At 39.7% G+C, this 27,964-nt stretch overlaps 1 protein-coding gene across 2 annotated transcripts in view; it reads right to left on the bottom strand.

The window, feature by feature from the left end:
* Nucleotides 1-16,312: 16,312 nt before the first annotated feature.
* Nucleotides 16,313-27,964, bottom strand: part of PUM24 (pumilio 24) — a 54,983-nt gene continuing 43,331 nt past the window's right edge. Inside the window, exons 14-16 of one of the 2 annotated variants that reach the window (XM_087675790.1) lie at nucleotides 17,872-17,946; nucleotides 17,461-17,750; nucleotides 16,313-17,363 (exon numbers count right to left, since the gene is read on the bottom strand). In XM_087675790.1, coding sequence (XP_087531916.1) covers nucleotides 17,198-17,363; nucleotides 17,461-17,750; nucleotides 17,872-17,946 — 531 coding nt within the window. In that variant the 3' untranslated portion in view covers nucleotides 16,313-17,197. The remainder of the gene's footprint in view (nucleotides 17,364-17,460; nucleotides 17,751-17,871; nucleotides 17,947-27,964) is intronic. The other variant, XM_087675789.1, reaches the window with a different exon arrangement.

Below are 27,964 nucleotides of genomic sequence, written 5' to 3'. Positions count from 1 at the left end.
ATGGATGCTATGCAACCTTGCATTAGCAAGGTATATGAGGCTATGGATAGGGTGAATGAAAAGCTGTAGGAGTTGGCACCAAATGATGAGGCATATGAGGAGATACACCATTTAGTTGTAGCTCACCCATGCATTTGTTGTGGATCCTGAGTTCCAAGGCAAGGGTCAGGAGAATGATACTAAGGTTATGGATGCATGGAGACTTATATTGTCTAGTGCCTGATCATGGCACTAGACGAAAGATCAAAGATCAGCTTTCACCTTCAGAGTTCTTTTGGTTGTGAGGATGCATAGGAGGATCGCTGTAAGATTGGGGCAACTTTGTGGTGGGAGGACTATGGTTTGGATGGTCTTGAGTTGTAGCAATTAGCCATCTATATTTTGAGTTAGTTAGTTAGCTCCTCTTGTTTGGAGCAATTGTAAAGTACATACGCACATTGCTTCAAAGAAGAGGAACCGTCTTGGTGTGGAGAGGGCAAACGATCTAGTATTCGTTAGTGCTAATTTGAGGATGCTATGTAACAGTATGTCAACAAAGCCTGATCCATTCATAGAGTGGGAGATACAGCAAGAAGAGGAGACACATGTTGATGTTGAGGGAGATGTAGCAATTCATGGTACACATGATGATGAGGCTGGCACTTCAGGAGTAGCTAGAGTAGCCTCAGATCATGATGATTATCTTTGATTTAGTTTACTTATCATGAGTCTCATGATACATGACACATGTACATTGTATATGATATTATGATCATTGATGACAGTGTGACACTAGGACTAATGAGAGAATGAATGAAGAATTAGACTATGCTGATATGAAACAATGGGCCTCAAACGTCAGTGTCTTGGGTGGATTAGTGAACTTGAAGAGGAGTCGAAGCTTTGAGAGTGTGTTGTAACTCTAACAGATCCAAAAATGCAAGAAGCAATAAACGCAGATCAATGTTAGAAAACTATTCGGAAGAGGTTGATGTTAGAAGGTGGCAGCAGGGCAGCATGCTGGCTGCAAAAAATGCAGTGTCCAACTGTTAGAAATGTAGCGTGGCTACAAAATGTAGTGTCCAACTATTTGAAATGCAGCATGGCTACAAAACATGGACCTCGCTATGCAATAGCTCTTGGAGATGATTAGATGGTTGGGCAACAGCTGGCAGCTAAAGACACTATAGCTAGAGGTATGGATAAGCAGTTGGTAGCACCCGAAGAGGATGGGCAATGACACTGATCAATAGGCCTAGATGAAGCCAGAACATGTAGGTGACAATTGTAGATGGATCGCCTTTGCAGTAGATGGTTGGGATTGGCTATGGTAGCACTCCACAAACTAAGGCATCCAATGGTAGGGTTGTAGACAGCAGTGGAAGATGGGCACCAATAGAAGACTAATATGGGAATGATCAAGGATGAAGGGTTGTACTCACAAGGCTCCTATTTATAAAGGATTGGGGGGTGCATTTTGATGTAAAGAGACTTAATTATGGATTTGATGAAACCCTAATCTTAGTGGGTTAGATATGACAAGTGAGAGAATGCATAGAGATCGAAGCTTAGCTGAGAGTACAATTGACAATGAAGAGAGTGTGTAAGTGTGATAGTGTAACCAGCCTTCCTTCCATGGATGGGTGGTAAATCCCTAATTAACTCTTAATTACAGCAACAAACAATAAATGCAAATCTAAAAATACAAATTTACCTATTGATCTTAGATAGTGCACACCCGATTGGCCCCAAAATTGGTGCCCCTTTTGGTATTTCTTTAGCTTTATTGAAGAAGAAGTTGATTTACAATGGAAATCTCCTGATCCCCTTCTCAATCCAAATTCCCCTTGCTGTCCAAAGTGACTAGCAAGTATTCAATCTGATTTTCCCCTTGATTTGGGCACTTAATTGGCCTTCACGCGCTTTGATGAAGATGGAAAATGCCCCAAATTCAATTATTTTCTAGTCCCTCCACTTGAATAGGCTAAAAAGAGCTTCAGCCCTGTCGAATTCAAGTCTTGGAGCTTCCAATTTCTAGCACGCTTCGTGAGGCTGCTGTTAAACCCTAATTTCTGCTGCAAATTAGAGTTTACAGCAAAGAAATCTGATATTTCTCAGCCTCTGGTGATCTCAATGCTACAATCTTTGGAGCAAGGCTGTAGAAAGTCTAGGAGATGAAAGAGAATGTTGAGGAGAGAGAAAATTCATAGTTTTGTCACGAAGAATGACTGAAAATCAATCAAATACAGCTGTTGCCTACCACAACAGCTTGTAGATGCAAAGAACTGAAGAAAATCAGTCATTTATTGCTAATGCCCTATCTCAACAGCATATAGATGCTATCACTTGCTATTGATTGGTCTTCTCCTCCCCCTGGCTGCCTAAGAAGGTCCTCTAATGGCTGCAAATCAGACTAGCAACATCTCCTGTCCCTCTCTTACAGGCTAAATACCCTAAAAATGTCTCTCTTTAGCCTCTAAAGACGTTTTTTAGTCTTGCATGGGCATTTTTGACAAGTGGCAGCCTTCCCAAATGGTTTTTCTAGCAATATCCCTATTTAAATATTAACTTTTAGTCTTTAAATACTAAAAATTAATCTAATAATTATTTTGATGTCCTAAAAAATAATATGAATGGCCAATAATTAAATTGGTTGGGTAGCTTTCATTCCATCTTTAACCATCAGATTGGCGTTAGGTACCATTAAACACTACTTCTATAGTGTCACCAACCAACACTTATAGCCAAATGAATGACCTAGACCAACAACTGGCACCAGATACCACAAAGTACATGTGCGGCATAACTTATAGCAACTTTTTCCTTTGACATTCCATGATTTTCTTGGGTCCTAGGGTCGTAAATTTACTCTAGCCCCAATTACACCTCACATGTGCAACATTTACTTAACCATATTATTAAAAATTAATCCATATGTTAAAGTGAGGTTTAAAAAATATATGTCCTCATGACAATCCTCCCCCTTGAAATCCTTGCAATCATCCTCGATTGCACTACCAAATGCATCAAAAGTAAAGTACTATATTGGATTTCCATACGGCATCATAGTCAACACAACATTGCGCACTATTATTCAACCATTCCATATGCCCAATATATGCTAAAAATCACCAGCCAACATAACATAACATAAGACTCACAAAGAACCTCAAAAACATTGTCGGATTATCATGTGACATGTCAATTTCTCATGAACTCAACTCATTTGGCAAAACCAAACCATAGTATAGCGAAAACCAAGCATTCAATGGCATCATAAGACATGTTGCTCTCTAGAAAACTAGCCGAATACCATTGAATATCAATGATCATATGCTGAAAACCAACATTTGATAATCAACCCCTGATGATCATTAACTAATGCTACACCAAGCATAACTGATTACACACCAAGCATAACGGATGCAAATGTATATTTTCAAAGCTACAGTGAAAACCATATTGATTTGCATATCAAATATAGTGACTTGTACACTGAATAGTGGTCTCATGGAAAACATACTATTCAACTACAATATCCTAAATGTATGCTAAATACATTCGAGATCCACTACTTCTAGAGCTGTCCATTATGGAGGAGCGGAGAAGCTAGCTCCCTCACAAGCATCATGTAATACTCTAGACCTCTACTCTACTGAGCCTGATTGAGCTCAAGAATTAAAGTTGGCTCTAATTGGAAAGCATCAAGGTAAAGCTGCAACAACTGAGGATGGTCAGCCAAGTTTGTTGAGAAACCCTTCACCCGCAGTTTGCATTTTTTCAACTGATTCATTCAGTCCATCACCTCTTCTCTCCAACCTCTCCATTATCCTCACACCCCTTCAGGAGGACATTGCGGTTCGTGGTTCATGGCTGTCTTCATAATCTTCCTTGTGCTACGGCACCCTTGTTCCCTTGTATCACATTCACTCCATGATTCAAAACTTCACCATTCCATTCATCAGAGTTTCTTCTCTCTTCTCTTCTCTTCTCCATGTTTGCCGATTTCACTCCGTGTTCCTCCCCGCAAACCCTACTGTCTCGTTGGTATGTCATCTTTTGGCAAAGTCATCCTCCTCCATCCATTTGGCATCCATTCATGAATAATTCTAAAACTTCACCAAGTACCTTCTGGAACCCTTACCCATGATCTTCCTCTCTTTGTGTGCCAAAATATGCTTTGGTACCAGTATTTCATCGAGCTCTTCAACCTCCGACTGAATTTCAACAAATATATCCTCTGGCACATCTCCATGAAAAGGTCTAACCAAGCTCACATGGAAGGCATTGTGTATCCGCCAGTGTGGAGGCAATTTCAGCCTATAGCATGCATCACTGATCCTCTCCAACACTTGAAATGGCCCATAATATCTCATAGAAAATTTTGGATACAATTGCTATTTGCCCTTCATCTTTCTCTGTGATCTGTTCCTCTTTCTAGCCCTATTTTCAGATTTTCCCTGTTTTTTAGCTTTATTTTCAAATTTATCAATTTTCTCAGCCTTTGCCTCTTTGAAATGTGAGTTGGCATCATCATCGTGGAATCCTGCATCCTTTCCACACAGCAATGTGTCGACTGTAGTACAAGTTTCTATAAGCTAAGACATGTTGAAAACAGTGGACTTAATGCAAAAATCCTGAATACCCTCTAGCAAACCACAAATATACTTCTCCACCTACTCATGGAGGGGTATTGTGCGATAAGAAGATAAGAAGTAACTGGCAACGATGCATCCCAAAACTTCTTATTGTACTAATCCAAGTTCTTGCAATCTTTGGAATTCAACTAATTCCAAGCTGTCATAATGTCTACTTCAAAGGTACTTGTCAACCAATTTGAAGCAAACATTTGCTTGAACTGGACCCAAGTGGTACGTGACTTCCCTTGAATAAGAAGTGTAGTCCACCCCTGCAATGCATTTCCCTTCAAAAATGTGGTTGCCTTGTGTATCTTAGATGCCTCTGTGAAGTTGCCTCCAGAATAGGCTGCATTAAATTGCTGAATAAAAACAAGTGCTCTCAACCTATCTTGTGCACCACTGAAAGGCTCAAACTTCATGCTTTTGCCACCTTCATCATAGTCCTTCGACGGACCTATGGGAGTCAAGTTATCATAAATGGGTTGCTGCAAAAAGGGTGCATTGGTTGTATTTGTATAAAAACCAACCCTTATCTAAAGCACCTACATGACCAACACCAAATCCTTATGCTCCAATAGTCCCTGGGGTTGCAAATACATATACATATGGCCCGCTTTGTGCACCAAGCATCATGCCTATGCTGCCATACATGGGGTTAGGCATTCCACTTGCATTACCCGGATACATTGGGTGTTGTGAGTCATGCATTGGCTGTTGCATACCATAGGGTTTTGTGCCATACATTCCTGTATGCGGTGACTGTCCAATCATAGCATGAAAAATGGTACCACCACCAAAGTATCCTTGCTGTTCCATGCTTGCATATGCATAATTGCCTTGTCACCCATGTTCCTATGGATTGGCACTACCAAATTGATCACGCATTTGCACTTGCTACCCCATGGATACCAAGTGTTTGTGCTCATCAGGCATTTTGGGCTCTTTTAAAGAAGGCTTAGGCATTTATGTAACCAGTCTCATGTAGATAAGATATTTCTTGTATTAGCAAGGATCACATAATTTGGCTTTCACAAATGCTTTTTTAGCTTCAAACACATCATCTAGTTTACTTCCAATTGATTCTCCTAACAGGAGTTCAAAAAAAAAATGTGAGCTAGATTTGGTTGGCCCATGCAATTGCTTGTTTGATACCAATATGGATAGAATTCCACCAATTTTGTAACCCTCCAACAAAACCACGTGTCATAGCATTCATGATGTCTAATCTATCAGCAATGGATTTTTCTAGAAGCTTATGAGAGACATAGGCATACATCATGTAGCTTTAGGAGATTTACCATCAATAGGCTAGATAGGGAAAATACCTACTTTAGCATTTTTTTCGGTTTCGTATCTTCATCATCAGATGACTATGCATTTCTTCTTTCTCTTCTTTGAGAGGATGTGTACCTATGAGCATTGATTTGGTTAGCTTCATTTGCAAATGTTCTATGAGGATTGAAGGGCAAAAAGATTCATCAATGACACTATCACCGTCATCATCAAAGGAAGAGATGGAATAGCAGAGTTTATTTCAAACTTCTTCATCATGGATGTACCAAGCAAGGAGTTGATCACCCTAGGTGTGCACCACTATTTCGCCACACACTTTACTATGATAATTATTATTAATGGAATGTTGAAGATCATCCTTGCATTCATATCTAGGGACGATCTTTAAGGGCATTTGGGGAAGCAATTTTGAATGTCTTTCTTGTTGCAATTTTTCAATATATTGATCAATTTTAGCAATAGTTTATTCATTCCACCAATCATCATCTTGGTCCAAATAGTCCTCCAATTGCTACATGGTAGGAACTTCATCAAGGAATAGAGGGATTGGACTCACTTGCCCTATGTAGTCTTCTTGTATTTGTAGAAGGCTGTGAAGGGCTTGCTTCATGATCATTTTGAGCAAGTCAAGGTCATAACCAAATGATATATTCTTCATCAGAAGTATAGGAAAGAGATAATTATTTCATTGGATATTTTTACTATGGTCAACAAGCTAATGTTGATCCATGAGAGATGCATAGAGGCATTGTATTTCACATAACAATTCTTTTGGAGCCTTTTCATTTGTAGAAACCATAGTATGGGGATTGAGGGTACCTGTGAGGGGATTTGTGAAAGTAGTCCATCTTTTCTAGAGCTTTTTAGCAATGAATTGAGTCCAAGATGCTACTGTCCCAGATGATGCTGGGAATTTTGGCTAGATGGAGAACTTCCAATAGAATTCCTCTTTTGGGAGAGACTATGTAGAAACATGGATTTCAAGTCTTTGAGTTGGAGTTGTAGACCCTCACACAATGAGTAAGAATCACCATTTTTTTTATCAAAAGGGTTATTAGTATAATGAACCAAATCAAACTTTGCATTTCAATAGACCATGAAGTATTATATGTAGCTCTTAATAAGAAGAAGCTTTATAGGTATGTCTACCATACTTGAATTTCATAATTGGTCTTGGGGGCACCATAGGGTCCTACCTAGACTACACCACAAAAAGGGCCGTAAGTTTCACTTCCAAGCTCAGAATGGGATCATATTTGTACTCAAAAATATCAAAATAGCCTTTTGAGCTCAATTGTGGCCTTAAAATGGTCAAAATCTCCACCTAAAATTTTTTGAAACCAAGAATTGTCACATTTCTACTATATTTGCCTTGCATCTTAAATTTTGGCTCAAAAAACTATCTTTTCTCTAAGTCAATAGTATTAGCTTAAACAGTTCTCATTCTCTCCAAGTCATTAATGCCATACATGTTCGTGAATATATCAATGCTACCCTTGCATTGTTGAAAATTGTATATTTTGTACTCAAGAATATCATGTATTTTAGTATATAGTATTCATATCAAATCAATATGTAGTGGAAAGTCTTCAACTATGTCATACAAAGAAATTGTGTAATTCTACACCTGGACCCTACAATGTGCTAGGAGGCAATCCGACACAAGATTGAATTGTCTCCCTGTGCATTGCAAGTCTGAGTCAATTTTAGGTTCACATTTCACTCATTTATCATATCCTTAGATGGTTCTTCTCATTGGAGTACAAACGAAGGTCCTAGACAATAAGAAGATAACAACTCCATTATTTGGATATAGATAACTCTTACAAAATCTACATCCACCTGCTGTTAAAATTATGCATCAAGAATTATCATATTTCTACCATTGTTTTCCTTACATCTCAAATTTTGGCTCATGAAAGTATTTTTTTCTATAGGCACTGACTATCTCAAACATATAGCTTTCTTTCCAAGTAAATGATTTCGTAGGCATATACAAATAAAGCAGTACTACTCTCACACATCTTAAATCCAATGAGAAAGACTTAGGGCCAAAAAAATAATACTTGATGGCAGGAGCCAAAGCAATAAATATTCCTTCAAGCTTTTGATTATCCACCATCTTCAAGCCTTGATAAGGGAAAATAAAATATAAGGATAGGAAAAGCCTTGAGGATACCAAGGCGAAAACATATATTGAAGCCAAGGAGAGTGTAAAGGACACAGCAAAAAAAGAACTAAACATCCATAAACAAGATCTCGAGAGAACACCATGAAGGATTCATAATATGGAATATCTCTTAGGAGGACCTTTGCAGGAGCCCAGTAAAGAATCTTTGGTTAAACTGCTAAAATATTATGTTGTAATTCTATACTATTTTTTGAGTAACTTGAGCATCCACATGGATAGAATTTGTTGGATATTCTTTATGCCTTCATGGCTTGGATAGAGTGAGACAAAATATGTAAAAGAGGTCCTTTCATATGCACATAACCTTTTCTATCCAATAAATATCAACACAAGCCCAATGGATTTTTTATTTATTAATTTGTTCTCTTATTTCCTTGTGAATTGTTAGTTTTCAAAATGCTATATTTGTTTCTCGGAGTATAAGTCTAGTTATATATAATTGAATGTGTCCCATTCTGAGTATCCTAATCTTAAATAAATTGGAGTTATGAAAAGACACGTCAAAAAAGTTAACAAAAGTGGTAAGTTTAAGGCTTTTAAAATCTTATAATGCCTCCATGAGGTAGCTTATCACATGAATAAGTTCTTTCTACCCTTCTTCCAATCGATTCACCATTAATCCTAAAGTGAGATCTCATATTTATCGTTGCAAATAAACTTGAAGAGCTTCTCTTGCATCTAATAGTGCCCATTTCTTGTTTACAGACAAACACTTTGGATCTTCATTCTCTAAATACATAGTTATAATAAAGTGATCATTGCTTTCCTTAAGAGTCCAAAAGTGCCCATGTATTCTTAGTCTTTTTCCATCTTTTGTACTAGAAAGCAAGATGTAGTGTTTGTCTTGGTATGTTCTAGATAAGGTAACAAGGCCCTCTACACATTTGACGAGAAACAAATCACCCTTGTGTACTTTCTCCATTGACTTCCAATCTGCTCCAAAGATTTATGACTAATGTGTTGGATGAGGTGGAAAGTGTTGTTACATAAAAGGTGCCAGGTGAAGATCCTTTATAGCATACACATGTTGAATGTTTTATCCTATAACTTAAACCCTAGAGCAAGAGCTATGATTAAGAAAATGTTAACACGTGACCAATTGAAGCCACATGTCACAACATTAAATATACTCTTGATATAGTTACCTTTTGTAGGGCCAATGTGTTAGAGGGTGCCGAAGCTTGTATCCTTCAAAGTAGAGAAAATGTTCATGTATTTTTTGGGAGAACTTGATCGAAGTTGTAAATAGGGAGGTGAAATGGAACTGTGAAAGAATCCTTAACACATTCTCTTTGCATGCCATTCATACTCATAACCCTTGGGATTCTACTAGAATTACCACTAGACATTTGGTGTACTTCTGTTATGCATGCATTCATGGCCATTGGTTATATGTGTCAACAAAGCGCATGTTCCATGCTAGTATTACCATGTTGTTTCATGATGTGTTGAGCAATGCATAACAAATTGGTGTTCATAATACAACCAAATGCTACAACTAACACAGAGTTATTTAAATTTTACCTCATCAAATGTATTGTGACGAGGAGTGGGTTGAATACGATTACATGAATGAATAGCAGAACAATATTTCTATAGGAATGTATATCGTAAAAAGTTTGTATTTACAAGTAGATATACATACATTTCTTTAGGATCTTTACAACATGCATCCATTCCACATATTATCATACATCTTGTGCAATATATCAAGATACCCATCAAGTGTCTCCAAAATAAGAGAAATAGATATTACATTACTCCAAAAACATAGGAGTCTATCTATAATAATATGCCTTTGGCATGCTATACTAGGGCAAATTTTGAGGGAAAATGAGCCTTTTATTCGTTGTTTTCATACCTTAGCTCCTCCAAACTCCATTTTGCATTACCTTTGGTTCATTGCTACCTCATTTCTTTTCAATACCTCAGAGTTCTTTTTCCCTGGCTTGTTCTAGGCGGCCATCTAACTCTATATAGGCATGTATATGATACAGTATAAAAGAGGATAATACATGGTATCCAACAATCTATAAGCTCCATGATTGGATAACAATGCTTCCTTCTTGTAAAGGTCCTTAGAAGATTAACATATAAAAAAGAGAAAATGTGAGCTTTCATTGGAAGCAATGGTTCATTTGAATACATGTTAACCCTACATATGTTGCTACATAGTAAAATAGTCTGGAAGCCTTAAACTGTGAAGTAGCAACATTTGACCACACCCAGTGCTCATTTATTGTTACTCCTTACTCTTGCAACCACTTGAAGTGTTAAACATAAAAACAATGTTACCCACACAATGTGTCGTGAAATTTATCATAAAAAATGAAGAAGTAGACAATTTTGATTAGTTCACCGACCTTCTTTTTGTAAGTGATGTGTACGAATATGGTCACTTGGGTTGAATGCCAATGCATAGACTAGATCTCATTTTGCTCTTTAAAATCATAGACTAATACATGTATATTATCTAGAAAATTTTGAATGCATTTTTTAAAGTACTAGCCTTGCCATCAAGCAATGTAATTGTGGGTAATGAAGAACTTGAGCTTCAACTTTAGCAAGGCAAGGAACTCACAACTTTGCATCTTCTTTGTTTAAAAATATGTTTTCGCTTTCTTTGTTTTCCATGTTTATGTATGGTCTCCACATATGAAAATATCTTCATAGTAATGGAAGGACCCCCCTCTCTTGTTCCCAAAGGATAGCATTCCAATACTACATTAATCTATCTTTGGACAAACTAGTAACTTCCATAGTTGTATAATGGCATTAAAAGTATGCCTTGGAGATGAGATTGTTCTATGGGCACCATCTTCCCCACATACCTCTCACAATTTCATGAACATCGAAATACATGGAGACAAAATCTTTGAGATCACATGTGATTGAGTGCATCCTTCAAGAAAGACATCTGAATATGATATTCACAGCATCATGTATATCTATCCTCCACTGCAATTAAACTTTTCATTTTGGATATCGTGCTTTGAATCTATGAAACAATTCAATCTACAAATGAAACACCATATAAGTATGGGGATTGCAAGGTAATAGCTTTCTATATGCAGCGTAAGAGTCATACATGAATGCTAACTAATAGTCTTACTAGTGGTAGCTAAGTAATGCTAAACACCATCAATAACTCGTTTACTAGTTTGCAATCAATGTTCGTACTAGTTAACTATCCACCACATGTATGCTAGTTAATATACTACTATATAGTACTAAACAGTACACGTCATATTTGTTAACAATTGATTAGACTGCTAAATATAGCAATCAATTTGTTAAGCATACAATTGATTAGACTGCTAAATAGCATAAAGAAGACTGGTGATTGCTAACTAGCACGTGATTGTTAACTAGTAAACAGTGTGCTAGCAAACACATATATGCTAGTCAACTCTTACATGAATGCATGTTAACTAGCAAATAGATTATTGTGGTTACTGCTAACTAGCATATAATTGATTTTGGTTACTGCTAAATAGCGTATATGAGACTTTAGAGATTACTAACTAGCACGCATGTCTGTTAACTAGGAGACACTATGATATCAAACACATGTATGTTACTTAACATTTCTATGAATGCATATTAACTAGCATACAAATGATTGTGGTGACTACTAAGTAGTATATAATTGATTGTGGTGACTACTAATAGCATACATGAAATTGGTGTTGCCAAGACTATTACCTAGTAGACAATTTGCTAACAAACACTTGTATTATGCTGGTCAGCACTTATATGAATGCATGCTAATTAGCATGCATATGATTGTGGTTACTACTAACTAGCATACAAATTGATTATGGTGATTGCTTAATAACTAGCATACAGGACTTGTCAACTAGCAGAATAGTTATGATCGCTAACTCGCATATAGGACTGAGACTAGTTATGACTACTAACTAGCATATAGGACTATTAACTAGCATACAATACTAAATTAATTTGCTAGTTAACAATCATGTATGCTAGTTAGAAGTGATGATCACAATCATTTGTATGCTACTCAGTAATCACCATAATCAATTGTATGCACATTACTAGTCACCACAATCATATGTGTGCTAGTTATCACATGTATGCTTCTTGACACTAACATATATGCTAATAAACAATAACATAAATGCTAACTAGTTCACACGTGTATGCTAGTCAGCACTAACCTAAATGCCAGTTAAGAATCTCATCTATGCATGCATGCCACATGACAAAAATCTATATGCTAGCTAACATGAAATTGCATGCTAGCTAGCAATCATCTATATGCTAGCAAACACATATACATGCTAGTCAACACTATCTTTGGAATCCATTGACCTGAGATGATTGAAGGGAAAGTGCATGAAATGATGGATTTTCCTATCTCTGGAACCCATTGATGGCAGGTGATAAAAGCTGAAGGCCACGATCTATTGGATTTTTGTGTACTTGAAATCCATGGATATTAGGTAATTAAAGAAAAATATCATGATATAAACACATATGATGCATTTAAGATCTTGCAATTTACACAAGATAAGTGGAAATATAACATGAATTTGGCATATGTTGGCTTGTCTGCTAGAATTGCAATTTGGCTAAAAATAATAGTACTTTCTTCCATCAATATTGTAATGCACCTCTATTCTCGCAATCACAATTGAGAGAGAGAGAGACTCTCTCTCTCTCTCTCTCTCTCTCTCTCTCTCTCTCTCTCTCTCTCTCTCTCTCTCTCTCTCTCTCTCTCTCTCTCTCTCTCTCTCTCTCGCGTGTGTGTGCGTGGGTGCGCGCGTGTGTATGCATGTGTGCACACTACTGAGAGAGGTGATTGAGAGCAGAAATGGAAAGAGAGTATTGCAAATTTTTGTGTCCGATGTAAAGTGATGCAATTTGCTCTTAGACACAAAGAGGGGCAAAGAGAGAGAGAGTGAGAGTGAGTGAGTGAGTGAGGGAGTGAGTGCGCTATTGAGAGAGGTGATTGAGAGAAAGAATGGAAGAAAGTGTTGCGAGTTTGACCTGATGAGCTTGTCTACCCTTCCACTCTAACTTTTTTAGTGAACTGCTCAATTCTATCCTATTTCAATAAATTTTATTTAGACACCATGCAAGAGAGCAACAAAACCATGCATCGAATGTCCTAAGTACCAAATATTGTATTGAATGATTGTGTAATCATGTTGAAAATGTCAAATTTGTGCCAAGCGAACAATAAATTGCAACATTAACTTGGTCGCTAAATGTCACATATTTTTTTAAGTGTTTATGTTACAATTGAGCTATAACACATCCTCAACTAAGACACCTCTAGGAAATGCATTATGAAGCCCTTTGAGGGTATGACCAACTCACAAGAGACGCCCTTGGAACTATGTTACCACTATATGGAAAAGAGCAATTATTGTCATAGATATACCAAACGTTTGGGTAGCCAATAATTCCAATAAAGGCTACCCTTGTTAGCTAGAACTCACGAAGATAACTATGACGTGCTTTTAGAATAAGCATTCTCATATTTGAAATAAATATATCTTATTAGTAAAGTCACAAGATTTCCAACTATTATACAAATAAGTTTAGCCTATTGATTGAGAAACAAAGTTCATTAATGCAAAGCAAAACAAACAATCTTGAGGAAAATTGTTATATGCCTCTCCTATTGCTCATAAGGAAGAAGAATTCCTTATGTCAAGCCTTGATTTGATTTCCATTAGAAAAGAGAAGATAACAAAATAAGTTGGTTGGACCTTAACAAAAACCTACCTTAAAGGATTTAGTTTGCATATGAAGGTTTAAATCAATCCATCTTGAGAATCAAAGCCAAAAAGGATAACTTGAATCCCTAAAATAAGAACCCATATTGTAAACTATATGTACATAATATATTGCTCATAGTCGCTCCCTAATCCACTTCAACACCAAATTGAAAAGTAGCCCTTGTGATGAATAATCCATGCATATTTGGTGTGTTTAGATTAGAAAGAATGAATCTACACTATATTGGTGTTCATAGCAAATGATTTCTTAGAGCCAATTCAAAAACCCTAAAATCGAAACTTTGAAGTTTGTTGGTTTGTCTCCAAGGCTTTGCATGGCAACCCTCAAATAATACTAAAATTAATCAACTTGAAAACCTTCTCTCTAAAATAGAACTAAAATGGCATTTGCACAACCTCTCTAAATCTTCTTGGAAGTCTTAGAGGTTGATTTTGAATTTGTACAAAATGCTTGACCTCTAAATTACAATTCACTTCACTAAACCTTGGTTTCAATTACAAATCACTCGACACTATACCTTGGTTTTTCATGACCACTGATGTACATCATGCATGCAACTCATATCAGAAGAGTTTAGTCACATAGATTGCCTTGTCACAACACACCACACCCACTGCTACATTTTTTTCTAATTCAAAACCAAACCCGAATTCTATGGTCATTGTATGAAAGAGCAACACACCCAAAGACTAATAGTTTCACATTTTTCTCTAGTTCAGAATCAAACCCAATTCTATGGTGAGTGTATGAAGCACCAACACCCCCAAGGCTAATAGCTTCACACTATGAGGATCTGTTGTGGGGCACACTATTAAGGTTCCAATGTGGGGCACGAAACTAACTACAATTTCAAGACCACAAACCTATGGTTTGATGAATTGATCACTCTCTTCCTCTCCAACCCAAAGCTTCAATGAATGGTTTCTTGCCTCAAAGATTACCCATAACTTAAGCTCTCAAATTACAATAAAGGTATTCAAAGACTCCTCACATTTTCTCTACTATAGTAACAAGCCATCTACGAAGGTTGATAATTGTACAACAACAGCGAGCTACATATTGTCTTTCCCATAGCATTCATTTTTATGGAATCATGAGGCCCCAAAAGTCTGAATTGTTTTCTCATTTGGCTTAATCACAACCTGCTTTCTCTTTCAACTTCGAATCAAGCAACATGCCAAGAACAATCAACAAGGCATAACATGCTTGCCCAAGGGCCGTAAGTAAGGAATGGTTAGGGTCTCCTTTGATGTTGCAATAGCCCAATTTACGTTGTGTATTGCCCAAGGGGATGAATACTAGATGCACATTAATCTTGCTGCACAGTAATTAAGACTGCATTTACTGACATGTTATCTTGTGCATGTATAGGCTAGGCTATACATCCACCCTTACAGGCCTATGCCATAGATTACACCAACAGGACCTGAGTCACACGTCTCACCCAGATTTGACGGCACAAGATATCCATATGGAGAAACAAACTAGCTTTCAAGGTCTGCACCAGATGGGCTCCGTGAGGCTATAATCATACAAAGATACAAGGGGCAAATTACACTCAATAAGCAAACCAGGCCTGAACTCTGCTATAGGAACCAAAATTGCGAGCATCAAGAATACGGCTTAGCAACGGATTGAACTTTGCAAAAGCTTAAACACAAGGTTATGAATTAAGTATTTTCAGCCCGGTGTCTTGAAAGGGATGAGGCCTTCTCAAGAGGTCAAAAATCCGAAGAAAATGACTTCACCTTGCACACGACAGCTTAAACGAGCTTTAGTTAGCAAATGAAACCTCAGACGTTAGGATTTCTGTTCTATGGAACAAAACACATCACCGCTTCTTTCATCATTGAAGAGCCGCAACTACAGTCAAGGATTGGATGACTCAGCTTCACTACGCAGAGAAAGCTACATAGTAATGATCCCTATTGGATAAGACTGGGGGCAGACTTCTCATTCTATTGTTGAGACATGGAGATGCCTGTAAGTTGAAGCTCCATTATCACAGAGAATGAAAATAATCTAAGCTACCACTGTCTATTAGAGAAACAAATTCTCATTTCTTTTAGGCCATGCTCCAAGAGTCGATCTTTTCCTAGGACATCAACCTGGTACAGCAGCCCAGCTAAGAATGACACTAAGCAAAGCCAACAAGTATTTTGGACTCTCACCACCCTCAATCTCATGTTAATATGAGACCCTTGTGCCGGTTAGGTTAACTTTAGCTTGGGTGTTTTCGTTCAGGTAGACTGCGTTTCTATTTGTCAAATTCTACATCCCATGGAGTGTACTCTTTCAAATAAAAGCTGCTATAACACATCCACGTCTTCAGCTGACACACGTTACAGTTACAAGTAATAGTAGACCGGGTTTTAACTGATTTTGAAATCTCCCAAAAGTACACTAGTGAAGGAATATCAACCTGGTGAAAAACCGAATGCCCTAATACTTGGGATAACTTGGAACTGAAGATCGGTTCTGTAGATTGCAAGGACTTTGAAGATGGAGGAGAATCCAAATATTTTCAAGGAACTGCAATGTATTCAGCAAGAACTTTGCACCTGGGCTGGAACATGGCGTATGATAAACTGTCTCGATAGCTGGAATGGCTTTGTAATACTTCGTTTGCAAATAAGTGCTCCACAGGGAGTGCAACCACCAAGCATGCATGCATAACCTAGATCATGCACATGCCACCAACAGGTGCATGCAAGCACCCATGTGTGGCATGCATAATCACAAAGCCAAAACTTACATCATTTTTTGGGAAAAAGAACAAGCAATTCAAACACCTGTATCAAGTTTGCTATTAGCTTTCATAGCCAAACAATTTGCGTATTCAGCACAGTTCTCATACTGATTTTTTGACCGTGCCAAACTGTTGCCATAGCCTTTCTTCCTGCCCAAATCAATACATTAACTTGTTCTCCACACCACCCTGGTAGCAAGTGGACAATCCACAAGCAATGCCCAGAGGACTCTGTTGTAAGCTCTCTAATGGTAAGCATTTGTCAACAGAACGTGCTAAATGCTCCATAACCTTCAAGCAAATCCTTGTGTTAGTGCCAACACTGGCCAGTTTCCTAGAGGCGATCTGGATGTCATCTTCGAAGCCTAGACAAGAGAACACCAAATAAACCACAATAGGAAAGTATCTGGAATCATTGGAAGTGCCTTGGCCATCATTCGGTGTTTGCGAGTGAGGTGTGCTTGCCCAAGTGATCTTCACTTACAGCACCAATTTTAGCATATTCCCTCTCCACGTGAGCTCTTTGGTCAATCAAGCAGAAGAATTTTTCTTCCCTGTCACCTTAGTTCTCCATCAGGTTTCATCTTTCGATATCTTTTTCCTCTTCACTCCATGTGTTTGAGGAGGTACAGACCTCACTTCAAGCAATCCAGAGTCTATGAGAGGCTGAAGCTCAACCATAGCAGACTTTTTCACCTTCACATCAGGGCAGTGTTGAAAAGCAGCAACTATTTTTTTGCTGCAACATTGGAAACAGCAAACCACTCCATTAAAACATTTCATGGTAAATATTAAAAGGCTATACTTTGTTAGCATTATAATGTGATGACGTGTACCTATGCCCCTTCACCCATTCATTGCAATGTCCCTTCAATACAGCTCTCCAAATCACAGATGCAAATGATGAAATTTTGACACCAGGCACAGTTACACTTGGTTCCTTGATCAATGTCCGTATTGATCGACTGGAGTAATAGTGCTCAAACACATGTTCATCTTGTGAAACTTGGTCAGTGGCACCACTAGCACGAGGTTGTGCTGCAAGTTCTGCAATTGCTCTGTGAACTCTCGAGACTCCATCAGGTAAAACATGCCAAAGGATACCATCAGCACCACCTCTTGCCACCTGTGCAAAATGATTCAAAGCTTCACGGGCATTTACAGAGGCAAGGCATCTAGTTGCCAAAATGTTCTAGATAAAGCAGAAAAGTATGCAAGAAGTAGCACAATTATACGAATAGCCTTGCCTCATATATAACATCTTTCCCAGTAGGTGATCGCAAGAGCTCACCAGCATTAATGACACAGAAATCCACAAGTTTCTGCAATGAACTAGCATACACACGTTATATGCTGCTCACTAAAACTTTTTTAGCATAGAGCTTTTCTTAACAAACTCTGAAAAACTGAACTTCAAACCTAATCATGATTCAGCATCACCCTGCTTGAAAATAGTCCTTTAGACTGACCAAAAATTGCACAACTCCCAGACCTCAGTAAATATGATATTTTGAGAGACGTTTTCAATTCAGGTAACAATCTACAAAAGTTTTGTTGAAGTTCAAGAAAGAGGAACAGAAGTCTAGCTTCAAAAAATTGCCAAATCAGGTAAGATGACAAATTGCATTTGCATAGCGAGGTTCAAGAAACATGACTAGGATTCTATCTTCATTTCTTACCCCCTTGTCCAAGCAATTTCTGAATCAGGCTACACCTGTTTAGCTAGCGAGTGCTGAGCTCTGTGAAGAGAGATGCTCCTTTGTAAGATAACAGAGATGGATGAAATTATAATCAGACTCGTCCTCTAACACTTTAACTCCAATATCTAGTCAAGCAATCTCAAATAAGTTTGAGATTTGCTAATCTTGATCTAATTCCTGGCATGTGATGCTGTTAAAAAACAGTAAGTTTGTCTGAAGGCTGTGGAAACTGAGCACTGACAAGCCCCTAGTAAGCTGCTGTCACTGTCACAGCCCACCCCGCCTTCCATGCGACCTGTGCTTGCCAGCCCCTGCTGTGCCTAGTTTCCCATTGTATCCACCTGTGTGCCAATGTACTTGTGGTGCTGCATGCCATCTGCAACCCCACCACACACCTATGAGAGAGTGCAGTGGAAGAACAAACATGAAGACCGAGAGAGAGGAAGAGAGACTTGATATGAAGGCAGAGAATAGAAGGGAAAAAATCTGCACCAATCTGAAAATGGAATGCTGAATACAATGTGGACCGAACAGTCCCTGCACACAGCCTAAGGCATCAGTGAGAGCACCAGGTCAGGCTGATGACAGGGGACGCATACAGGCTGATGGGGAGAGAGTGCTGAAACCTGCACAACAGGATGAGGAAAGGCTGGCTGGGGGCTGGCTATAAATAGCAGCTGCCCTTGAGGATGGCCAACCTGCAGTTGCAGTCAACCTGATGCAGGCAGCTGCAATTAATGCAGCCGGCCTGCTAAATCAGGTCACCCCAGCCTCCTCCACTGTGCACTGGAACCGGTTCCATTGAGACTAAAATGCATGTGAACCAGTTCAGCTTCTGGCAGTATTAACTCATTAAAATACACTGAAACCTGAAATGCGCTGAAATGCTAGGGCTGGAAACTGAAATGCATGAACAATTAAAAGCACCTTCATCTCACTCGGACTATGATGGAGCTCACAACAAGGAGATGACAAGCATGGAAAATACAAGAATGTAAATGCTCCTCTCAGATCCTCGGGAGTGTTTGAGGACCCAACAAACTCATGTGATGAGAAGCAAAGAAGCCAAAGACAGAGGATTCATGAAGCGATCAGAGATCTACTACATTGTCCTCTATGGACAGTGGGACAATAGACCATTGCTAGCTCAAAATCGACAATCCACTCCTGAACATGATGGCACGGAAACTCAATGTGTTTTGTGAGGGAATGAAACACGAGGTTCTTCGCCAAAGTCAAGGCACTGTGATTATCCATGCATAGCACTATGGGTCCTATTGAAGAGCCAATCTCCATCAAAACCCAATGGGCCATATCAGCTCCTATGCAATAGAGCAAAGGGCATGATACTCAACCTCCATAGATGATAATGCCACTATAGGCTGCTTCTTGCTTTCCCAAGAGAGAGCTCTTGATCCAAAAAAGAAAGCAAAACTTATAGTGGAAAGTTGAGTGTTGACATCTCCAACCCAATTGGAGCCACGGTAGCATTAGGAAGGGGATTACCTACAATAGAGTATTTGGACTCTCGGTCCATGGGGCAAGAAATGGGCTTACATGTGTCCATACCAAACACTAAGAGAAACTAAGAAATGGATATATATCTCTACTAAGAAAAAAAATACCCTGTGCTATCTAATAGATCTCCAACCTGAGGAAGAAATGGAGGATACCTACATTGGTCATATTAAACTCCTAGTGCAAGATCTCACATGTACACTAGTCTGCCTCCTATGTGTGGATATCTATAATGATCAAAGTATCCACATAAGGATGACCAAGACACACTCCTAACTCTCCAACCGGTAGTAAAGGTTGGGGTCATGATCTAATCAACTCAAGCCACTCTAAAGAAAGAGCACATCAATACATCAGTCTAAGCACGGGGTAGAGAGCCTCCTGCAAGCAATAGACATAAATCCTCCTTTAGAAGTGTCACGAGGACATGAGATTTTATTGCTTTGCTTAGCATTTGATTAAAAGTTAATAAATGCCCAAATGTGACTTGCACATATAAGGTGCAAGTCAATTATTTCACAGTGTGAGACCCAAGACCCCAAGATATCAATTGGTGCCAGAAGCAAAAGTTGTAATAACTTATGCTTAACAAGTACTAGGTGGTACCTAGTGCCAGATTTAGGCCTAGACCCTTTTGTTAGCTAGTAATGTCAATGGTGGCATTGGAGACTTGGCATTAATTAATTAATTAATGCCAATATAAGGGTTAATGACTACTCACGCACACTTGGGAGACAAACTGGCCTAGCCAATTTAATTATTAGCTAGTGAAATCAAATTTTTTTGGCACTAGAATAATTATTCAATTAAATCAAAATTAATATTTTAAAAATCAACTAAATAAGTTGGATAATGCTAGAAAATGGGATTAGAAGACTGCCACTTGGCAAAACTTGCCACACACTGTTGACAAACCCATTCATTAAGTTCATTTCCTTTCCTTAATTCCTCCTAGTTTCACACTTATAGCCCCAAAAAAGGGCTAGGCACACACATTCTAAGGGACTACCTGAGATTGCCCAATGCCTATAACTAGGGCATAGACTCTTTTCATGAGACACATTCTCTCACGCACTTTTAGACACCTTCTCTCCATTAGATCAACTCTTCCTTCTCCATTTGTCCTATGCTTGGTGGATGCTACTCACGGGAGTGATTCAAGTGTTGTCATTAGGAGTTGTCTGCCTAGTACCGCCCATTGCATCTAGAGTTGTCACCGTCATCAGCTTGTTGTTGCCCAACCTACCATACTATCTAAGACTGCTGCCCACCCATGTCTACATCATCAGCATTAGCGTTTGCACCTTCTGCTGCAATCTACATTTCCATTTGTTGTGTGGACTAGCCAACATGTTGCTAGAGCAGTAATCTATGGCATAACAGGAGCTACCCATTTCCCATCCTCCCTTGTATGGCTCCACAAACACTAACTCTAATGCATACATCAAGGAGTTTATGTACTACCCCTCCCTCCATCCCTCTTCTACTTAGTTTCGAGAGGCAACCTCTTCTACTTAGTTTCGAGAGGCAACCTCTTAGTTCATTGGAGCCCCATATAACTTCTTCCGCACTGCCGGTGGCATCTCCCTCGTCTTCAAACATTCTAGAGGCTATGAGCCATGAGTTTTTAGGGTCCCTCTCTCTCTCAAAGGGGGATTCAAAGGGGAATCATCTTTCTTTACCTTCCAAGGGGGATCATCTTTCTTCGACTTCAGAGGGGGATCCCATTCCTCCAGCTTCAAAGGGGATCAATACTCATTGTGTGGTCCTTCACACACCCTATAGAAAACCCTTTACCTGGTGGTTGAGTCGCCATGCCATCTCACCTATTGATAACCAAGATCTACAAGTTCTACCTAGTTTGGGGCCTTGGATGTTTTAGCCATGACTGGGCTAGGCCTTCATATTCCTTCCAACATGGAGACATAGAGCTTCTAGCTTCTCTCCCAAGGTGGAGTTTCAAGCCCTATCAACTCATCTTGTCTACTATTCTTCACTACAAGCCTCCTTTTAGAAAGAACACTTGGATTACGAGGTGGATCTTCTCTCTCTCTCTCACATCTCTTAGCGCATCTTCTTGGGCCCAAGAGGGGATTCACTAAGTCCATTTATTTTCCTTTATTCCTTCTGGTTTCACACTTACAACCCCAAAAAGAGTTGTGCACCCACATTCTAGGGTGCCACCCGAGGTTGCCTGGTGCTTATAAATAGGGCAAAGACTCTCTTCATCAAGCACATTCTCTCACACACTTCTAGTCAACTTCTCTCATGAAATCGACACTTCTTTCTCCATCTGTCCTACACCTGGTGGATGCTACTCACAGGAGTGGTTCAAGTGTTGTTGTTTGGAGTTGTCTGGCCACCCACTGCATCTAGAGCTATTGGTATCATCACCTCGTTGTCACCCACGCCACCACACTTTCTAAGACTACTACCCACTTGCATCTACATCATCAAAATCTATGTTTGCACCTTCTACTACGGTCTACATTTGCATTTGTCTGGACTAGACACCCCACTCTTGGAGGTGTCGTTTTCATCATCAACATTTGCATTTTGGCTGCCACCAAGTCCTCAACACTAGCCACATCAATGCTTTGCATCCCAATAGGCCGCCATGCTGTCTCACAATCATTTGGTTTTGATTCGAGTTGTTGGTCATTATCTTCCTCCACTGCGATGGCACCTGAAGATTGCATCCCGCTCCCTCTACAACTGTCCTTCACCAATGACCAGTCAGCATTTACTTCTATTCTTGAATGCCCAAAGGACTACATTTCACTCCCTTCACTGTGCAGCTTCCCTTCAGGTGTTGCTACCTGATCACCAGGACAGTGCAATCATCTCAAAGCTTTGCTCAGATCTATCAGCATGATTCAACGTTCATCATTATTCTCTCTTCTTCCAAGTTTTCTTCACTTAGTGTTTGCCGTTTACTCAATGTTTCTCCACGTAAACCCTACTATCTCTCTCATCTGGTATAAATGCATACCATCTCATCACTTTTCTTGACATGCATTACTTGGCCTCAGTAGAAGACAAGGCCACCATTTGTCACGAGGACATGAAAATTTGATGCTTTGCTTATGCTTAATTGACATTTGATTAAAGAATTAATCAAATGTGCAATTAAAAGAAGCACATGTGAGATGCAAGCTACTTTTTCACAATTGAAGGCCGAAGGACCCTGTGAAAAAGATGGATATCAAAGGCAAAAGTTGTAACAAGTTACACTTGTTAGATTCTAGGTGAATTTTGGTGTCAATTTGCCCCTAGGACAATTAATTGGCCATTAAGTGTCAGTGGTGACACTAGAGACTAGGCATTAATTAATGGATTAATGCTTGTCCAAGGGTCAATTAATGCATGGGACCACTTTGGGTTGCAAATGGCCTAGCCGATTAATTTTTGGATAGGCAAGGTCAATTTTCTGGACATGGATTAAGGGCTGAATTGATTTTCAGAATTAATTAATTCTGAAAATTAATTAAATGGTTGGAAATTGCTGAAAATGGATTAAGAAAGCTGCCACTTGGCAAAACTTTCACATGCAAGTGGGGGAAAGGCTAAATAGGGCTGAAGGGAGAGGGAAATCTCGTTTTTTCATTTTGGAGCTGTTGGGAAGAGGTGTTGGATTGTTGCTGCCAGCTTTTGGGGCCATTGGACACCATTTTGGTGATGGAGATTGCATATTCTTGACCTTGGGAAGCTGGCAATTGCTGCTGATGCACTTTCTCCTGAAGATCACAGTATCTGATGCTCCTATTGTTGTTGCTGCATCCGTTTGGGGCTGGTACAGCAGGGCAGCAAATGATTTTGATCAATTCTTCGAGACAAATCTCAAAATTTTCTCTCTTTACAGCATTCTCTCATCTCCTTTAGCCTAGGCTCAGCCATTCTCAGGAATTCTCAGCCATTCGGAGGAGATCTCAGTCATTTTTGGTGGGCTGATCTGTAATTTCTGCAGTAAATCCTAATTTACAACAGAAATTAGGGTTTAGCGGCCACCTTGGGATCCATGCCAGAGATTGAAGCCTCAAAGGACTGAAATCAACAGCTGATAATTAAAGATTATCAAGGGATTTCAAGAGCCAGCCCATCCCGAATTGATTTGGGGTAGCATTTGGCCAGCCAAGGGCCAAATTGGAGAAGAAGTCCTGGGTGAATCAAGGGGCAAATGACCCAAAAGGCTTGCTGGTCATTTATGACAGCAAGAGCAATTGGTTAGCAAGAGAAGATTGAAGAACCTCAAGTTGTACTCCTTCCAATTGAATGAAAGCTAAATAAATACCGCAAGGGGCGCCAGTTTTGGGGCCAACAGGGAGTCTACTGTCCAAGAATGTTATGGTAAAGTGTGTATTTCATTTTATGTGCATTTATTTATTGCTGTAATTACCTCTTAAATCAAGTTATCACCACCCGTTCCAAGAAGGAAGGCTGGTTTCATGGTTCCATTGCCGGGATACATCAAATCTCTTGATTTGGTGGGCCCGAGGCACCTGATTGCAAGCCAAAGCTTTGTGCTAGTGTTGATCTTTGTGCTCAGCTGAGAAATTACAGCAAGATGTCTTCATACAGTGGGATGCAATCAAGCAGTAATGATGCCTCTCATGAGGCACATTCACATGGGGAAGTAGGAAATGCAATGTCTGATCTTGAACAAGGCATGAATCATGGACAACATGCTGAAAATGTGGTTGAAGGCCAAGATGTTGGACCCTCGATGGAGAAAGATGATGATGATCAGCAAGGGGAAATGGAGTTTCTGGCGACAGTTCTGGACTATTGTTGAGCTTTATGCTTGCTGGAAATTTTCAGCAAATGGTGGGCATATGAGATAGTTAGCCAACAGTGGCCAATGTTGTGTTCACTATGATACCTTGTGAAAATTCCAGTGCAGTATTGTTTTCTTTGACACATTACAGTGCAATCGAGGACGATTCCAAGGATTTCAAGGGGGTGGTCTGTCACGAGGACGGGAAATTTTGATGCTTTGCTTATGTTTATTTCACATTTGATTAAAGGATTAATCAAATGTGCAATTAAAAGATGCACACGTGTTGCACATGTGAGGTGCAAGCTACTTTTTCACAATTGAAGGCCGAAGGACCCTGTGAAAAAGGTGGGTGTCAAAGGCAAAAGTTGTAACAAGTTACATTTGTTAGATTCTAGGTGAATTTTGGTGTCAGTTTGCCCCTAGGACCATTAATTGGCCATTAAGTGTCAATGGTGACACTAGGGACTAGGCATTAATTAATGGATTAATGCTTGTCCAAGGGTCAATTAATACATGGGACCACTTTGGGTTGCAAACAGCCTAGCCAATTAATTTTTGGTTGGGCAAGATCAATTTTCCGAGCATGGATTAAGGGCTGAATTAATTTTCAGAATTAATTAATTCTGAAAATTAATTAAATGGCTGAAAATTGCTGAAAATGGATTAAGAAAGCTGCCACTTGGCAAAACTTTCACATGCAAGTGGGGGAACGGCTAAATAGGGCTGAAGGGAGAGGGAAATCTCGTTTTTTCATTTTTGGAGTTGTTAGGAAGAGGTGTTGGACTGTTGCTGCCAGCTTTTGGGGCCATTTCCCAGCCATTGGAGACCATTTTGGGGATGGAGATTGCATATTATTGACCTTGGGAAGCTGGCAATTGCTGCTGATACACTTTCTCCTGAAGATCACAGTCTTTGATGCTCCTATTGTCGCTGGTGCATCCGTTTGGGGCTGGTAAAGCAAGGCAGCAGCTGATTTTGATCAGTTCTTCGCGACAAATCTCAAAATTTTCTCTCTTTACAGCATTCTCTCATCTCCTTCAGCCTAGGCTCAACCATTCTCAACAATTCTCAGCCATTCGGAGGAGATCTCAGTTATTTTTGGTGGGCTGATCTATAATTTCTGCAGTAAATCCTAATTTACAGCAGAATTAGGGTTTAGCGACCACCTTGGGATCCGTACCAAAGATTGAAGGCTCAAGGGACTGAAATCAGCAGCTGATAATTGAAGATTATCAAGGGATTTCAGGAGCCAGCCCATCCCGAATTGATTTGGGGTGGCATTTGGCCAGCCAAGGGTCAAAATGGAGAAGAAGTCCTGGGTGAACCAAGGGGCAAATGACCCAAAAATCTTGCTGGTCATTTATAACAGCAAGAGCAATTGGTTAGCAGGAGGAGATTGAAGAATCTCAAGTTGTACTCTTTCCAATTGAATGAAAGCTAAATAAATACCGCAAGGGGCGCCAATTTTGGGGCCAACAAGGAGTCTACTGTCCAAGAATGTTATGGTAAAGTGTGTATTTCATTTTATGTGCATTTATTTATTGCTGTAGTTAACTCTTAAATCAGGTTATCACCACCCGTTTCAAGAAGGAAGGTTGGTTTCACCATCAGTTGCTTCTTGCTACTCCAAGATATAGCACTTGCACCAAGAAGAAATCCAAAGTCAATTGTCCATCTCCAAGGATCAATATCACCATCTGTACATACACGCAACACCCAAGTGATATATCTTGTACCTACAAGATTAAAAATGTCAAGGTCAGGGGTACTCAAGAATTGACGAATTCTTAAGGCAACCTGCCAATATGTTTTCTTGGGCTCCTTCATAAACCATGCAAGCAAACCTACTAGAAAACAAAGATCAATCAAAGTCTTGAGTAGCCAAATCAAGGATCAAATCACCGTTAGTACCTAGAAGCATCAATAGCCAACGAATCTGCATAAGCTGAAACCTTCCAATTAGGAACCATAGAAGTGGAGATGGAATGGCGTATGATCATCTCAAAAGCAATCAAGATCTCCTATATGTCAAAAGATGACGTACTAGTGAGACACTAGGGTTTGCGAGGAGGAACACGGAGTAAACTCGACAAACATGGAGAGGAGAAGAGAAGAGAGAAGAAACTCTGATGAATGGAATGATGAAAATCTGAATCATGGAGTGAATATGATACAAGGGAACAAGGATATCGTAGCACAATGAAGATGATGATGCCAACCACGAATCACGAATAGCAATGTCCTCCTGAAGGGGTGTGAGGGTAGTGGAGAGGCTGGAGAAAAGAGGTGACGGACTGAATGAATCAACCGTGAGGAATGAATGAGAGAGTGGCCTATAAATAAAAACAGTCAATCTAGGATGGCGCCCCTTTTTGGGACTGCAAATCCTAAACGCAAACCCTAAATGCAAAACGCAAAAACGCAAAAACGCAAACTGCATGTGAAGGGTGAAGGGTTTCTCAACACCCCCTCTCAAGCCCAAAAAGGGGAACAAGAGAAGAGTGAGGTGGAGATACATAATACATGCTGAAGAATGCTCATGTAGCAAGTGCCACTTGGATAGTGTCCCTCGTGGGAAAATTGTTCACTTGCCCAAGTGCCCTAGTACAAAGATGATGAAAACATGCAATACATAGGAGGAATGTTGAACTTTGTGTGGTACCGAGAACCATAAGGATACGCCTGTACTCGATCTCGAGAGGTGGCTCCATGCTAACCAAGTGAGAGGAGGAAGAAGATGTAGAGGATTCCTAAGATCCAAGATTTCCACCAAAAAGGGAACCTGCAATAAAGACCAGTAGACAGAGTGAACTGGAGAACTCGAAACACAACCTCAGGAGAGAACCCACTAGCTCCGTGCATCCATGCTGAAAGGAATACGAAGGCCTCGGCATCAAATCGCGGCTAAACCTTTGAGGTCTCGATCTAGGTGGTACCTGAAGATCCTGGGTATCAGTAGAAGAGATGACTGGTTGAAGACAGCCACCCCAAGAAAGTAGAGGATGGGTGAAGAACTTCATGTGGAGTAGGTTTCCCCTCTAAGATGGAAGGTGGAGGAGCCTCCACTGAAGTCGAAGAAGAAGTAGATGCCCCCTCTGAGGGCAAAGAAATAGCATCCCCCTCTGAAGTAGATAGGGAATCCAAAAACTCATGGATCATGGACTCCGAAATGTCTAATGACGAAGGAAGTGCTGTTGACCGTGCCAAAGAAGGTATCTAGGGTGCCAAAGAGCTCCCAAAGGTAGCCTCTCGAACCTAAGTAGTCGAAGGTGGGGAAGGGTGGGGCTCAGAATGAGCAAGAGGTGGGCAACAGTTGATGTCTCTCAGTGAAGCACATTGGGTAGC

Source organism: Lygodium microphyllum, chromosome 4 (genome assembly GCF_053477565.2).
Source record: "Lygodium microphyllum isolate KBCC chromosome 4, Lygodium_microphyllum_v1.1.10, whole genome shotgun sequence".
NCBI lineage: Eukaryota > Viridiplantae > Streptophyta > Polypodiopsida > Schizaeales > Lygodiaceae > Lygodium > Lygodium microphyllum.
Note: the sequence above shows the minus strand (reverse complement) of the source record. Positions and strands in the feature narration are given on the sequence as shown.